We start from the raw sequence: 17,456 nt of genomic DNA, 5'->3' as shown, positions 1-17,456 counted from the left end.
TCTGAGGCTATATCACTTTAAAAATACGACTGAAATGGGGGGTCATTTTTCAAGCAGCCTTGTCAAATCCTCTCATCCCAGCAGTTTCATACAGAGACGAGCCAAGCTCATTGCATTCTGTCTCACTGCACACAATGCTTTACACAAGCCTAACGTATCCAACTTGACTTGTACATCTTGCAGAAAACAATAGTGTGCCATATTTGTTATTTTCTCTATTTTATGATTTATAATTTTATATGTAGTCATCTTTATTTAGCTGTAAATAAACTTAAATCCCAACTGCATTGTTGTCTAGTGTGTTCTCTGGCATGTTCCTCCCTAATATTTAAAAAATACCTAACAATTGAAGTACATTTAAAATATTTTTATTAGGCCAAATAGTAAAAACTGCTTAATGTTCAGTCATTTGCCTTAAACATACATCCTACATACATTATTACGTTTAAGACCACCTTAAACTGCTGGTAAACATTATGAATTATTCATGTTATCACTGGCATTGGAAGCAGCTAACCAAGGAAGACAGAGATGCAGGTGGTGTGAGAGGAAAGAGGTGGTGTTCATGCTAGGCTAATAGCTAAACCTCGAGACACCGGATATTCCTTACAAGTCTCCCTCTAATATCAGCTCCCTTGATAACAGATTGAATTAAAATCAGACAACACAGCAAAGCAAGACACAAGGGACTTCTTAAGTACCTTTGAAGTAACTTTTATACGTATGCCATTTAACAGACACTCTTATCTGAAGCAGCTCACAAGCCTAATGTTACAGATACAGGCAATTACAGTGATAGACTGTGTGGGCACGACACCTATCAGCTCCACTTACGTGTAGTTCAACAGTTACAGACTGGTGTCCATCTGATGCTCTGTAGCTCTCTTTTCTCTTTTACCTCCACAGTCCCACCACAGAGGAAGTATTATTTGAGTGGTGGATCATTCTCAGCACGGCAGTGCTGTTCCACTACAAGGTGGACTAACAAGATAGCTGTGTCTAATACAGTGGACACTCAGCAGGCACAGTGTTTAAATAAATCCAGCAGCACTCATATCAGCGCAACACACACCAACACATCAGTGTCACAGCAGTGCTGAGGACAATTTATCACCCAAGTAATGCCTGCTCTGTGGTGGTCCTGTGAGGATTCTGTCTACTGAAAAACAAAGTCAAAATGGGGCTGACAAAGAATTCAGAGCAACAGATGAACAACAGTCTAAGTGTAGAGCTACAAACAACACTGATATGGTACATTAAGCTGATTAAATACGAAACAACAAATGTAGAAACAGATGTGTTACATGCTATGAAAAGTGTACCAAGTCCTAAATCAGGACGACTGTGGCATTTACAGTAAGTACAGTGGTTCTGTATTGGCACCACAACTGTATAGTCAACAATTTATTCATGATAAAAGTACCACATCGATATTCAGCACACAGCAAACTCAAACCTGAATGCCTTTACACAGCTCTGCTTTTAGCCAGTGCATCCTTGAGGGAATGAAAGAGAAACATCTATATCAAACAGACATTAACCGCCTAAGGGATGGGCAGCTTGCCTATATGACACAAAACTGAAGAAGTGGTTATGGGTTTCTTATATGACATGTTTTAATAATCTACCATTCATTAACAAATAGACCCTGTAGTGCAAACTAGAACACATGAATATGTGAGGCCTGGGTTCTTCTGTATTAGTTGACTACAGCAGCTCTGCAAAGCTCTCTAAACATAACACCTTCCTTCATCCAGTGCTCACTTCCACCCTGGGCTATTAAAGATGCCTACTGCCATACTTATTGCTAGCAATACATTATCTGACTTGTGTGCATGAGGTGTTGATAATTAATGCCATTAAATGCATTCTTACAAGGCAAACGGGAACAAAGTGGGTCAGGCTAACGGCTGATAGTGTGCATAGCTTATGTTCATACATCATCTACGCAGGTTTGTTTACTCATACCAGGCAAAGTATCACATACCTCACTGCATGAAATAGTCCAATGACTACTATAATAGCTTCTCATCACTTGTAGGTGAGAACACAAGATGAATGCTTTGTTGTTGTACTGTGTGCCATAGTAATGGTAACAAAAGGCAATGTCTATACATAGTAGAGGTGCTTAAGAATGGATTTTGCAGAGCCAACAGCAGCAATACTCATTGGAATGACTTCAAATCATAAGAAAGCACTGCAGTTACATCACGCACCATCTTTTTTTTTTGTTGATTTTTTTTCTCTTTTTTTCTGGACTGCTGTCTGTTATGATGAAGGCTTAATGAGATATTTATGCTTTCACATCACATTTATATAGACTGAGCAGAAAGAAAGCTATGGCACTCTGATCATTTCTGACACATCCTGGCTTTTGACAAATTAATTGCTGAAGTCAATCAACTATTATTTGAAGGTTTCTGTGCTTGGCAGGTCATTAAAACAGATATCAGTGCCTTGTTCTGGGGCATTAATTTTTTTTTGTGCTGTTCATCGTTGGACAAGATGTATTCAAAGTGGGATTATTTAATTTCATAAATTCTGGTCCTTCATAAAATCATCAGCAAAAAAAAATAAAAATAGAAAATATCACAAGACACAGTGAAAGAGACATGAGAAAGATTTATATAATCTACAATCCAAATGATACCAATTTGAAACTTCAGTTCCCTGAAGGCTGCGGAGTAAATTGATGGGTGCCAGGGTGACTAAGCAGCTCCTCTATACTGCCACATTGCTCTCAGCCATCGAGTTCTCTTGGCTCTCGGGCTTCTTCACAGCCTGTTCTCTTCATCTCTTTATCACACTGGACCATGCTTTTATCCTCCAACAGGCCTTATAGAGTGATGTCAATCAAATGGAAATGCACACAATGTGAACTTCAATATCAGACGCACAGACACTCACACGCACTTCCTACAATATAAACACCTATTCAAAACTGTGCAATAACACATGACCTTATCGCACTCTTTCAACCGCTCTGCACAAAATGCAAATTTCCAGGGAAAATATGGGCAGGCCTTTAAGCCTAATAACAGCTGCCGTATATGAAATTGTAAAAAGGTGACTTCAAACAACATTTAAATGCTCTCAGAGCCTGCTGTTCCACTGTAGTGAACTGACCAAATCAACCACTAATGTAAACCTCACATTCCCCAGCTGCTGCTCTTCACCTCCATCAACACGGCATCTAGAAACTACAGAAACAAAAACACACCAGCTTTATCTCTACTCTCTGTGTATCCTGAAGGAGGTTCATTTAATTCAGCCCATATGCTCCTGAGAGGGGGACGGTTGCTTTTCAACCCTAAAAGCTTAGGCATTAGATGATGCCATTATTGCCCACAATAAGAAAAGCATGAGGAAAGATGTAGATAATTTCTCACTTGTAGTTTATTATAACAGGTGCAGATTCTGTTTAGCTATGTTGGAAAGTGTCTGTGGTTAAAAAAGACAAAGCATCAGGTTATGGTCTCAGGAAAAACACTGCCAGGTCATAGAAGTTTCATAGAACTGGACACAAGGCATAACAGCACCTGAGAGAATGCTTCCAACTAAGCTACTTCAAACAATAATGCCTGTACATATATTCTTCACTGGTCAGGACCACTAAAGGACCTCCAAATAGCAGGTATATATAAATCATACTTTATAATAAGTGCACCACATCCACTGCATTTAAAACACCCTCCCTGTTTCCTGGTTTAACCATTCATTCCAGTTATATTCAAGATAGTCACATGAAGAAGAGGATCCTGTTACTGATACATACCATTGAACACACAGATTTTAAACTGTGACATCACATCTTTGTTCCAAAGCAGAAAACGTATATGATTTGAATAAGCTTTGGATACAAGTTATCCCTATATTATCATTTATTGTAACATCAAAAAAGTTGGAAGATTCCACACAAGTGCTGAATATAAATGTGACTTCATACATAAATAATGATGTCACTGTTTAACTTCATATACAGTACAACAATAGGATAATAATGACTTGCAGCAGACTATGGTTCAATAGATGATGTCTGACCCTCTGCGTACAGAATGTCTTGGTCTATGTTATTTTGCAGTTCAGTTATAAAAGGTGACTAGAGGACACAGTGCCCACAGTGAGTGTCATGCCGGTGCCCCGCTGCTCTGAGGCTTCGTGCAAGAAGTGACACACAGGCGGGGGGAATGCTGTCATGGCTGCTACTGTATTTATCTCCACTACCACAATGCCATTTGCAGTAAAGCTCCGTGAGCTCAGAGAGAGCTTTTACTGGCTGCTTTTTGCACAATAACACATCCAGAGCGGCTGCTGGAACAAGGAGGTAAATCCATCGCCCTGCACACACGGGCTCCAAACAGCACAACCAGATTTAGGAGGAAGCTGGGATGTTCGTGAGGAGAGAGAAAAAGACTCTTAGACATAGAAGGCCAGTGACCGGCTACATAAGCAGTGGGGCAGTGTCTCAGTGCCTTTAATTCACTGGCTCACAGAGGTAGCACAAACCATGCTTAAGTACTGCTGCTTCAATAAACTAATGACACCATTATCCATCTAGCAAGAAAGAAAAACAATGTTAAAAAGCAGGACAAAAACACTACTTGAGTACTGGGGAACTGATACAATGGAATGGCTTTGTAACTCCATGGTCTATCAGCAACATGTTCAGCGAGGAAACTCTAGGTGGTGTTCATGGTGTTTCAGAATGATTGTTATTTTGTTTTGTCAGACAATGGAATAAAATTCCACTAGTATATTTGTGGCTCTAACTCTCTACAGAAGCGATATACTGACTGAATCTTAAACAACTCTTTTCTCCCCACACAGTGCCCTATATTTTACATATTATTGTTTTAATATTCTTAGTGAATTTTCAGACATGAAAGTCCTGACCAAGGTCCAAACCAAGGTTTGTGTTTTGTTACATTGTATACCTTCGGTCCAATTAGTTTTGGTTTCACTACAATTTAGCAAGCGGACTAAAGGACTGCCCAGCGTCCTGTCATCACCACCAACGTGGGCTGCTTTGCCCCAAAAGTGGTTTGTAGAAGTTAGTCCTTCATCTAACCGGACATATATTATATTCTTTTATTTTACACAGTTCTAAGAATAAAGATTACAAATATTCACCTCTCCTTCTGTAGAGGAGAATGTAATGCACCTTTAGTGAACACCACTTTACACAACTTTACAATCAATCATTCTTGTACCATTAAAACTACATTTACACTAGCCTGTTTTCCCAAAATCTCAAAAAGAAAGCCAAATAACGCAAAATAGTTTTACACTTGGATGAGGTGGAAAAGTGTGACTATCGCTAAAGCACAAACATGCAAAAGATCAATTGAAAAGTGTTTTTTTTTTGTTTACCAAATTAACAATGAGGTTTCAGCTGGTTCGTACCTACTGGGCATGCCACAAAGTCCCCCAGAGCCCCAGACTGACCCCACAACCACAGGCTTTTTAACAGACTCCATCCCAATCTTAAATGGTTGAAAGGGTGAAAAATGTACCAGAGAATAATTTAACTGGATTAAACAGTGTGAAAATGCCCTTAAGTACAGTAAATGTTGGAGGTGGGTTGTACAGCTTATGGCTGAATATAACTTTTTTTAATACTGTAAAAGAATGCACCATACAATGCACTATTTGAGCACAGAGGGCTTTATTACTTGATTGACACTATATCTCATGCATACATTGGGAATAGCATGCACTTTTGAGACTTGGCCTGTTTTTGCAAGATGTGACATGAATTTCCAGACATTATTTGGCACATCATCTTCAACAGCTCTAAATAAAACTACGCAAATTAAAACATTTCTTGTTTTCACGACTGCTGCACCCAAAAGGCTGTCAGAACCCAAAAGAGACAAAATATTTAAAACAGCATTACTTTCTTCAACATATCCTTGTATTCCTCACAGTTTGGGACAGTCTGGCAGTAAATTACTAGAAAATGAGAAAATGATCCCCCACCCCACCAAAAAAGAAGGAAACAAACAAGAGCTTTATTTAAGCCGAATGTCTCGACAGGTTTCAGACATCAAACAAACCTGCATTGCTTCATATGAAAACAAGGGGACACATCGTATTTAGCAGCTAGCAAAAACTCTGCTATCAGCATGGGAACAGAAGTCTGTTTCTTTTAGAGGATCCTTTTGGTCTGAAATAAAAGACTAAAGCTCAACAGTGAAAAGTAATAGGTGCTGTAGCTAAGAAGTAAATTAAGGTAAAATTTGTAACTTAATGTATATGGTTTACCTGGAAATAAAATGAGGAAAGATTCTCAGAGAAGTACTAAAACAGACGTAAGTAGTTACCACGTTCCTTTATAACGTCCTATCACACAGTCATGGTTAACTGGAGAACGTACAGCACAGGTACATGCTATACATGTATACAATATTATTATTTTTTTCATTTCTGATACAAATGCAGCCTTTTCTAGCTCAAACTTACAAAATCAACTTTTTAGACAGTACTCATTGTTGTTTTAAAAAAAAATATTCTGAATTCTAAAGACTAAAAACTTAGAACAGATAATCTTTTGATTATAATATTTACATTTGTATATAAGAGAATGGCATATTACTGATTAATTTAAGTCAGGCCAGTCTGACCCAATAATGAACTTCTCTGGAACTCTCTGGTCAGTCTGTACTCACTGGGTACAGCAATCCAAAAAAAGTATTCAAATTAATCAGGACAGCCTGCTAATATTACACACCACGTCTTCAGAAAAGTTGGAACATCTCGTAAAATACAATAAAAACAAGAATCTGTTATTTGTTCATTCTCTTGGGACCGACAGATTTACAAAGAAAACATTTTCAAGGTTTTCAGCAAACAACTTGATTGTGTTTTGTAAATATAAACACATTTAATATTTGATGCCTGCAACAAACTCTAAAAAAAAGTTTATAGAAACTTGTCACACTGTTCTGAAGCATTACACTATAAACAGGGAATATAAAATATATATAAAAAACATTCAAACAAGTCTCAGGCTTTGTAAGAAAAAGAGGTAATTTCTCATAATTTTATGTCAAACGTAATGAAAGGATTGTCCAAGAGTTCAAAGAGAACATTTTTAAATGCAGGATTCCAAAGAATTTAGGTATTGTACCATCTACAGCACTTATTTCACAATATCTGGAGAACTACCAGTCCGTGTAGGGTAAGGCTGAACACCAATTTTGAATGAGCATGACCTCTGAGTTCCCAGATGGTACTGCATAATAAACTGACAATAAAGCCACAGTTTAAGTAACTGTTGTTGCTTAACAGAGTGTCCCACTGCATCAAAAATCTATTATGAAAAATGAATATTATACATCAATTCTTTGCAGAACTGCCCATGAGCTCTCTCAGGTCTGGTCATCTCAGGTCTGATTAACAGTAGGAACATGTACTGTTGACAAAGGGGTTTGTTCCAGTTTTTTGGGGTTTTTTTGTGAATATTGTAATGCTCCTTACGTACAAATGTAATGAATATTACCAGTGATAGGTGCAAAAGTCAGTGTCCTACAATATTTCAGGACACAATGTGAACATGTGCTGTTTCAGGTTGAATTAGCCTTTTTCAAGATTTAATCAGATGTGTTATTTTTTCCCTTCAATATCCGACGCAGAATTTTTTACTGATATTAGCTTGATAGTAATACTCATCAACACTTACATGTGTCTCTAATCACCACTGCTATGAAGTGGAGCATGAACAGAGTTGAAAGCCTAAGGTCTGAAAGCCACAGTTCTGTTCAAAAGTTGTGATCAAGTCTCATATTGTCGCTCTCCTATAAAAAACAAGTGTCTACATTTTTGGGGATTTTTAGTTTACTACATCATTTGAATACAGCAGATGTCCTTCACACTGTGTGAACATTTCAGGATGAATGGACAAATAGAATTCTTTTTATAATGACTTCTTCCTTCCAATTTTTCCTTCTCCTGCAAAGTTAATATTTTAGAGATACATGTTTTTCATTTGACAGCAACAATATGATAAACCTGTATTCTTTTTAATACCTTGTACATGACTAAACAAGCCATAACTACTTAGGGATTTTCATATTAACTTCATATTTACTTCTTCAAGCTCTGATCACAGCTTTCTGAAACACATTCTATATTATATTTTCACAGTGCTATGTCTAAACTTGTATCATCAGCTGTTGCTAAGTAACAACAAAGCTCACTTTACACTAAGCTGCTGGATCTACATGTTTAAAAGGAAGACACAGCTAATATTAAAAACAATGAGCTGGGCCTTTTTGCTTTATTTTTTCACTGCAAATGTAACAAATTTTGTGGTTAATAAAAAGGCAGGCAACAGTCAAGGTAATCACAAATTAAGTTATAGTCTTGATGTTATTTGCAGCAGCATTTTGCCATGTTTGTCAATGTCAATAGAAACTCCAGTTTGCTACAGGCACTAGACTCTAGTGCTTTCAGTTAAGAGATGAACAAAACATTACTTCACTTGGAATATACTCAACACTGCATGTACAAAGAACACCAATTAATGCAATATAGAATGTGACTTGCAGGAATGCTAAATTACTGTTTGTTTCTCTGTGAAAGAGTACACAGCTTGGTTATGAGGAAAGTTGTGTAGACTTTCAGCTCACAGTGTGCTGTTGTACCTGTTTTCTGCAGTGTTTTGTGTAATTTGCTCATCACTCCCTGCAGTCAGTCAGATGATTGACACTTTCATAATGACTGTCGACTAATGCCAGTCAAGAGGCAATCACAGCATACAGCCCACTGGAATAACCATTGCACAAAATGCATGAAATTACCACATCACAGCTAAACGCTTCTTACCAGAAAGGTGGCGATGGCCACTCCAATGATAAAGCCAGCGATTACGTCCGACCAGTGGTTGCGGTACTCCGCCACTCTATTGATGCCCGTGAGAAAGGCCAAGCACATCAGGCCCAGTGACATGACTGGCTTTGCCAGCCTGGTTCCTTTGGCTTTCACAGTGCACGTGATGTACATCTGAAATGAGAGCAAAAGAAAAGGGATCTGTGTTCACGTCATCTCCATCAAACAAAACATTCCTCTTCTCTTGTGGATAATCAATTACCGTGTAGAGTGTTAACCTGGATTACTGCAGCTTTAGTGCTCCTGAGGGAGGAACACTGTGCCATATCAGCGAGAAGCGGAGCAACAAGACGGCCGCAAGCAAAGCTAATAGAGTACTGGGGCTGCTCATGCTATGGTGTCACTGCTGACAATATGCATTAGAAAAACCTCTAATCCAGCTGTGTCTTTAGATGCCAGGCAGTGAATAAGGAATCATGTGTGGGGTGGCATGCATGCCAAATGAACACAATTCATGACGTACTCTTTCAGAGTAAACATTCCCTGACATCCTAGGGATAACAGTGACAAACAAAGCTAACATCGCAACCACACAGCAACAACTTGACTGTCTTAACATGGGTAAATTTCAAAGTATCAGATATACAAAAAAACATATTAATATGTAACATATGGAAGTAGCCTGTAACAACAAAAAGGGTAAATTTTTGCTTGACAACAATGACAAGTTATGGGAAATAGAGCTCAATAAACCATTTCTATTCCCAGTTAACAGTGCTTCTCCACGCTATCAGGTGCGTATATTCATGATAAATGAACGTAGGAGGCCGCATTAACCTGAGAAGATAAACAAGACTATAATAGGTTTAATTCAAGTGCTTTTGTGTGTATACAACCCCAATTCCAGTGAAGTTGGAGCATTGTGTAAAACATAAATAAAAATAGAATACAATGATTTGCAAATCCTTTTCAACTTTTATTCGATTGAATATACTACAAAGACAAGATATTTAATTTTCAAACGGATAAACTTTATTGTATTTTTGCAAAATTTTGAGCCCTGCAACACGTTCCAAAAAAGGTGGGACAGGGGCATGTTCACCACTGTGTTACATTACCTTTCCTTTTAACAACACTCAATAAGCGTTTGGTAACTAAGGACACTAATTGTTGAAGATTTGCAGGTGGAATTCTTTCCCATTCTTGCTTGATGTACAACTTCAGTTGCTCAACAGTCCGGGGTCACCATTGTCGTATTTTGCTCTTCATAATGTGCCACACATTTTCAATGGAAGACAGGTCTGGACTGTAGGCAGACCAGTCTAGTACCTGCACTCTTTTACTATGAAGCCACGCTGTTGTAACATGTGCAGAATGTAGCCTGGCAAAGGGAAATAAGCAGGGAACTAGCATTGTTACTTACCTGACTCTACATTGTATCTCTGGCTGGAAGCACAATGATGGAGAATTGAAGGCATTTACCAACAGTGCGCCAAAGTTTAGTGACAGCAACAGATCAGTGTTCTGACTGGTTAAACAGACCTCGCGATCTGATTGGTCCAGCTAAAGCTTTCCTATTTTAAACTTTTCTTATTCTTTAAAAGCTTGAGGTGGTAATGCCCTTATTGTGATCATAATTATGGCTCTAGGGTAAACACAACTAATCTGTTTCATCACCTCAAGCAGAAATACCCGGTTGAGTATGTAGAAAGTAGAGTTCAACAGACAATATGAGCTCTAATCCAAGCAGGGAGACCACACTAACTCATCAAAGCATCTATTCTGTATTTGCTTTTGTTATTCACTGTGAAGCTTTAAGGGTATTATTTGTACAACTGTTCATGGTTGCTGTTTATATGCATGAACTACACTTTCTGCACCGTAGTTGTGTGGTAGACTTACATGGTACATTATTTATTTTAAATAGTATCAGAATCTTGTTACATTACTGTTACGTATAAAATAAGCGAATAATTATAAATGTATTTAAATCTTTGGAATGTTTGAAACAAATCAGTTTATACTAAAATTAAAAATTACACTCATTTTGTTGCAATAATGTACTTGGAACTAATACAAAATATTGTTTGGTGTTATGTCATATTGGTAAGAATATCGTGAGCACAAAAATAACCTGAAATATTGTGATATTATTTTAGGGCCATATCGCCCACCCTTAGTCATAAGTCACAATCACAAGTTCCCATCCACGTAATTAATGCTGGAGTAGCTGACCTTTCTTAAAAACACTTTGTTATATTTCTTAAAATACTCTTTACATCCCAATAGCAATCAGTAAAATAAAATCTCTGACAACATGAACAAAACGATTCTTTTTCTACATATGACTATAAAAACTGTCCAATCTTTCCACTTTGACCAAACAAAATAAATGAATGGCTTACCTGCCTGTTTAGAGCAGCTCTGATTGGAGGTGTTGCATAGAGATGCAAACATTCGTGCCCCTACTGTGATTTATCTGAGTATCTTTAGTAGACGGCAGAAGTACAGAATGGACTTTTTTGGGGGATTATAATTTTATTTTTTTTAATTAACAAGTGGTTTCCATCAAAATGCCTGCAAATCAAATATGATACTTACCAATGTTTTTATTGTTTTATATTATATACTGCTGCAATAATAAAGAGCAGAAATAGGCTTAAAATAATTCCTGAATCTGTATTCTGCCCTTTCAATTTCATTGTATCACCAGATCTTTCATATTTCACATCCAGATTTATGAGGCTATGACGACGAGATAAGATACAAATACAAGAGAAACATGTCATCTACCTCTCAATGTGTGTAATTTGTAGATACACTGCGATTTCCCCAGTGTTAAATCAACACTCCAGGTGTTAAATTAACACTGTGAATGTAACATTTAACATCAACACTCTGTTAATTTAACACTGTTGAATTTGCTGTATATATGTGTCCATCTATATTTTGTGTGAAACAGACTAATGGACTAAAAAGTAAATGTAAGTTTTCACAAGCTTTATAAAGAAGTTCTCAAATCATTAAAATGTTCAGCTTTAGATCAAAATGATCTCTTTTCACAGTGCTTTTGGTCTCATTACAGACAGAGCTGAGATTGGTCTGAACATTTTGTAATGAAACAGAGAAAAGTTTTAAGGAGTGATTAGCCGAAATATAAAATTTGGGATTATGTGGATCATGAGAATCAGAAAATGCACTTTCCAGGAGATATTACCTAAAAATATTTAAATATATAAAAATATATCACTAAATGCTGTGTTGAATGCTTAAGATGGACACATCAAATGCTTAAAGAGTCAATGATATGCTGAAAAATGAATCAAATTTAATACATGAACATTTAATTGGAATTTAACAAAGAAGAAATTTGTCTGTGGCTTTTGCACAATGCTGTACTTGTTAGTATACATTGTATAAGAGCAAGTAAGCATGTATATGTGCGTGTGACTCAAAGAGCGTGTGTGCATGTGCATGGCCTGAAGGAGGTGATCGCAGTGTGCAGCTGTCTAATGGTCTCAGCTTAATCAGGCTGGCTGAAGAAGAGGCAGACACAGGGCCTCGGGCAGAGCTGTTTATGGGCCAGCTGACCCACACTAAAAAAGGAGAACTGAGACTCCAGCACAAAACTTCACTTCTGACGTTTTTACATTCTAAGAGCAAGGCTACATTGAAGGTCATAGGTAATCACCAATCACTCCTGAGGACACAAACAACAAAGTCAGTAATTGTAACCCTGGGGGGGTTGAATCTGCCACCATCTCCCTTGTTTGCTTAACTACTTGTTTGGGGCTCGAAGGTCAGGAGGCTGTGACGCAGTTTCATCAAATCTCCAGAGGCAAGAGAGGAACTATGGTTTTATTGTGTCCTCCGGGCTCGATATATACACATTTGTGTGTCTGTTTGTGTATGTGCAGTGAGTGAGCAGTTGAAGCCATTTTGAGTACTCTCTGTGCCTCTGCCTCTCAATACAATATAAATTATTGGTAACAAGGTTAAATAAAAAAATGACTCCAAGGTTTAATGTGTTCAATCTAAAAGCACTTGTCCATTCAACTGTTATGCCTCGTGTTGAATCCCAACTTTAAATATGAGTTGTCCTTTTTGAAAAGTGACACACCGTGTTTACTGGAATATTGAATCATGTTTCATCCTCCATTTGCTGCACATGCATCATACTACAGTGAATTTTCACAGACCGGACTAGAAAATCTGTTTACTTCAAACACACTTATAGAAACAGCCCATAGCAAGCTGCTGAATTCTGTGAAAAGATGCTTGAAATGCACAAATACACAAAATCTAAAATTACAGCCTTTACCATTTGGAAGGAAGGGTCTTAAGATGAGACAGACGAGATCATATTTTACAAATTTCGCCTACTTAGGTTTCAGTTGGATTACCTGATGTCTGTGTTAGGGTAACCCTAACCCTAACTCCTGCTTATTGTTCATTTTCATCACTAGCACACCCCCATTTGACTTACGAACACATTGACAATCAAATCAAGTATTGGATGTAGACTGGGCTGCCACAGAGGGAAATTTGGAAATGATTAAGCAAGCAGTAAACATGAAATCAATTACTGGTATCTGTATTTATTCTAATAGTTGTGTGTTTCTGCACAAATCAATGGCTACAACACAGATGTATATCTTGTTCAATACAACTTTCTGCAGAGTACACTTAAAGTCAGTGTGAAACAGAAATAAGAATGCATATATTTATTAATGTAACATATTTCTCATTGAAAATCAGACATTTAAAAAATAGTAAAATTATGGGTTAATATATTTTCCGTGTCTATAGGCATGCACTGACATAATCAAGTCAGAAGGTGTTTTACCAGAAATTCACAACATATTATTGAAAGATTATGAACATTTAAATTATATTATATTATTAAATTATAAATATATTACATTTAAAATATATTACATTTATCATAAATTAGTAATTCTATGACACAAAAATCTACATAATATGACTTCAGACATGAACCTACAAGATAAAGATGTGTAGAGTTCCACTTTTAATTGCAGTGTATCCCGAGTGTATATAGAAGAATTGGGCCAAGTCCCTGGACAGGACAGCTGTCCATCAGAGGGTACCACGCATTCACAGTCTTCCCACAATCAGATGTATGGGCAAATTTAAAGCCAATCCACCTACCAACATGTCAACCCAAAAGAAACCCACACAGACACGGGGTAACACACCAAACTCCTCACAGACCGTAAACCCACAACCCCAAACCCTGGATCATAGGGAACATAATTGTACCTTACTCTGTTATAACTGTAGATTTTAAAATTGTGTTGATTTCACACCTCATTTCATCTCCAAGACTTATATTATGTTCTTTCATTTTACACAGTTCTATAACAAAAGGCCACAAATATAACTTCTCCTTCTGTAGAAGAGAATTTAATGTACCTTTAGGGTGCATAGCTGTCCTTTACAACTGCTGTTGTACCTTTAAAGCTACTTTTACACTTTTTGTACCTTTAGTGACCAATAATTTACCTCTACTGTACCTTTTTTTCTGAGAATGTAGCAGAGGGTGGTTTTCAGTCCACTTCCGCTGCACCATTCTGCTGGCCCTAGACTGGAGGCCAGTATTATGTCCACTAGGGCTCATTTTGCTTTCAGCATGACTTTAAGCCAGCTAGAGTTTTATCCTTGTGTCTTATTCAGTGAAACATGAATGTTAACTCATTTTTTCTCAGAATTCAGCAGTTTTCCATTGGCTCCTATTTAAAGTGTGTTTAAGGTTTTCTGAGCATTCCTTACTGTAGATTTTTTTCCCTGTCCATTTCATATCCATTGCTGTATTACAACCTTCAACCTGCAAACATGCTACTGCACCAGAAACAGCCCGGCCCTAGTCTTCCAACACATTAACCTTAGCATCTGCAACAACGTTCACGTTTAGCTGAGGCCTGAGTCACTCGTCCCCTGGAGCTCCATCAAATATCATGTCGTCTCTGTGTGCAGCAAAATTTTGCCTTTCAGGTCAAGGGCAGTGCTTGTGGCTATACTGAAGGCTGGAGCGTGTAAGCTGTCAGAAATATCAATTTTACACACTACTGCACACCAGCACTCTCTCACCCATAGAGGACCTTCCTTTCTGCCAGGTCAGTCCACAAAAACTGTTATATCCTCTTGATTTACATCCCATAATGACCTACAATAATACATTTTCAACTCACATGGGTCTCTTTGAAGACTTGTGAAATGAATGTGTGGCATTAGCAGGACATTATTCCATTGCCTGATCACAGATAATGAATTAATTGTTTTATGGGTCTGTACATCTTCTTGTGAAGACATCCCTACTTCCCTGAGAAGCCATTACAAATTTAAAATCCTCCTCAACCAATTTGGATCATAAATTTCATCCCTGTTTTCACTACATTTACGTATTTCATGTTTTTCCTATAGGGAGCTATTTTAGCTTCATCTAGAACATACAACTGTGTATTACAGCAGCCTCACCAAAAATGTTGAGAAAACATACACAAGTCATGGCATACATGTCTGTGGATTATAAGTGGATTTGGTGACATTATCAGAAGAGAACATGTATGCCTCCCACACACCTCTTCCCAGCATATATTTTCAAGGCAGCACTTGATCCAACTATCAACCTCTTAATAACTGTTTTTAATATTCCCAAAAAGCTCATCTTTGCAGACACCAGCAGAAAACAAAGCCTCCACCATGAGCTGACCTACATTAAGTCTGATGTGCTGGACTGATAGGATGAAATAGACCATGCAAAGAGGCCTCCTGGGGACTATGTCAGAGCTTATGCATTTTAAGACCTCTAGACACAGAACAAAAATCCTTAAAGACCTCATTTCCACATGTCTCCTTCTGATTTTTATATGCTAAGCTTCTGGTGCATTAGGATTCTTTCTCATCTACTGTCAGTTCTGGACCCAGAGTAAGTTGTCCTTTCACACCTGGAGCTGCATCAGAAACTAGGCTGGTCTCAAATGAAACAGATGCTCATTACTACCATTTCTGAATCCTCTTTATTTTTCCGCCTTTCATTCATGAGCACTGGGTGTCTAATCATACCTTTTCATTAAGCACAGTTGGAGAATGAATTGAGAAATGAATCAGAGTCACAACTGTACTCATTTTCCAAAGCCACAGGGGAAGCAGGATAGATATTGAAATGGAAAGGTCGGCAGTCTGCTTTATAAGGCTGTATCTCATCTACTCTGAGACACTTGACTCAGTGACTTTGTCAGAAAGATGATTCACAAAATAACTAATCATTTTTTTTAATCTTCATCACGTCTTAGGTCTACATGTGATCTAAAGTCGTTTGAACATTTCTGGTAAATTATTAACATAAACTGCTGGCTTTGAAAGTAAAGATACTAGTCTCAAGCTATATTTTTCTTCCACATCAGAAATACATCAAATCAACAGATTGCACATGCAGAGATCACAGTTATGGAGAGAATGAGAGTTCCAACTTTCCACTGGCACTCATTAAAGGAAAAAAAAATTAAATAAAACCAGTGAACACAGCCATCATCACGGCATATTGCACTTAGCCTTCCATCTCTGTGCTCTCTCAGGCTGATGAACAGAATGCAAATTCACCTCCTGTGACTGCACATCTGCATTTCAAAGCAGCCAAGGGTGATGTCATCGTGCTTGCTTGCATGGCACATTAGCGCATTCTGTGAAGATTTCTCTGAATCAGTAAGATATATGTTTGGGTCCTTTGCCTGTGACAGTGGTTACTAAACTGTTGTACATTGGGGAAGACTAGGGCTGGGCGGTATAACAATAATACCATATACCACTGTATTTAAAATGTGGACGGTATCTCAAAATGAGGGCGGTATTTATGACGTGTGAGTGGTGTGTCAAATTTCTGTTCTGTGTCTTTAAAAGTCGCCTAAAACGTTCACGTGCATTCCAGAGAGCCACAGGGAGGGGGCAATTTTGGAGCTCAATGACTGCTGATGTCACTGTCTGAACACGGGTGGAGAAAAGCACATGCCCAGTAGCCCACCGCAGTTGTAAGTTTAGCGCTGAGTTTGGTATAAAAGATAAAGAAATTAAGCTGTAAACAGACATAATTCTCAGAAAATCCTTCACTCAACTTTGTGCTCACAGGTATATGGCTTTATCCTCCAAATGTGTGTGTTTTGAGCCTCAGTTCGCTGAAAATTCTGCTGTGGTGTGCTAAACTACAAGTGCCTGTTAACACCAGCTGTGCTTCTAAACAGTGTACACTGTCTTATTTTCGAACTTTTCTGTTCCTTCAGCACCAATTGCTGAAATTTGCTCTTTCAGAAACTATCATCAAACCGTGTGTCGGTGTGCACTGCAAATTTACTCGACTTTGTGCTCACAGATATAAGGCTCAGCGCAGTCTGACAGAGCACCCCTTCCCAGCGGGATGATGTTATGAAAAATGTGGATACCACCCATCCCTAGGGAAGACTGTAAAAAATTCTAAAAGTACTCTTCATTTATGTGCATACCTTTAGCAAGCTGTGCAACTGAATAGAAACCTCCCATATATGAGCATTATAAACAACATCCAGCTCATGTGCTAATATTTAGCTATTTTATAGTGAAGGAGAATACATTAT

General features: G+C 37.9%; 1 protein-coding gene across 4 annotated transcripts in view; it reads right to left on the bottom strand.

Moving 5' to 3' along the window:
• plppr5b (phospholipid phosphatase related 5b) overlaps positions 1-17,456 on the bottom strand; it is an 80,268-nt gene that overhangs the window by 5,278 nt on the left and 57,534 nt on the right. For all 4 annotated transcript variants that reach the window (XM_066683751.1, XM_066683753.1, XM_066683754.1 and 1 more), the window contains one exon: positions 8,827-9,003. In XM_066683751.1, the coding sequence (XP_066539848.1) occupies positions 8,827-9,003 (177 nt within the window). The remainder of the gene's footprint in view (positions 1-8,826; positions 9,004-17,456) is intronic.

The sequence above is a fragment of the Hoplias malabaricus genome, chromosome 10 (assembly GCF_029633855.1).
Source record: "Hoplias malabaricus isolate fHopMal1 chromosome 10, fHopMal1.hap1, whole genome shotgun sequence".
Lineage (NCBI taxonomy): Eukaryota > Metazoa > Chordata > Actinopteri > Characiformes > Erythrinidae > Hoplias > Hoplias malabaricus.
The sequence above is the reverse complement of the archived record's forward strand: the minus strand, read 5'-3'. Positions and strand labels throughout refer to the sequence as shown.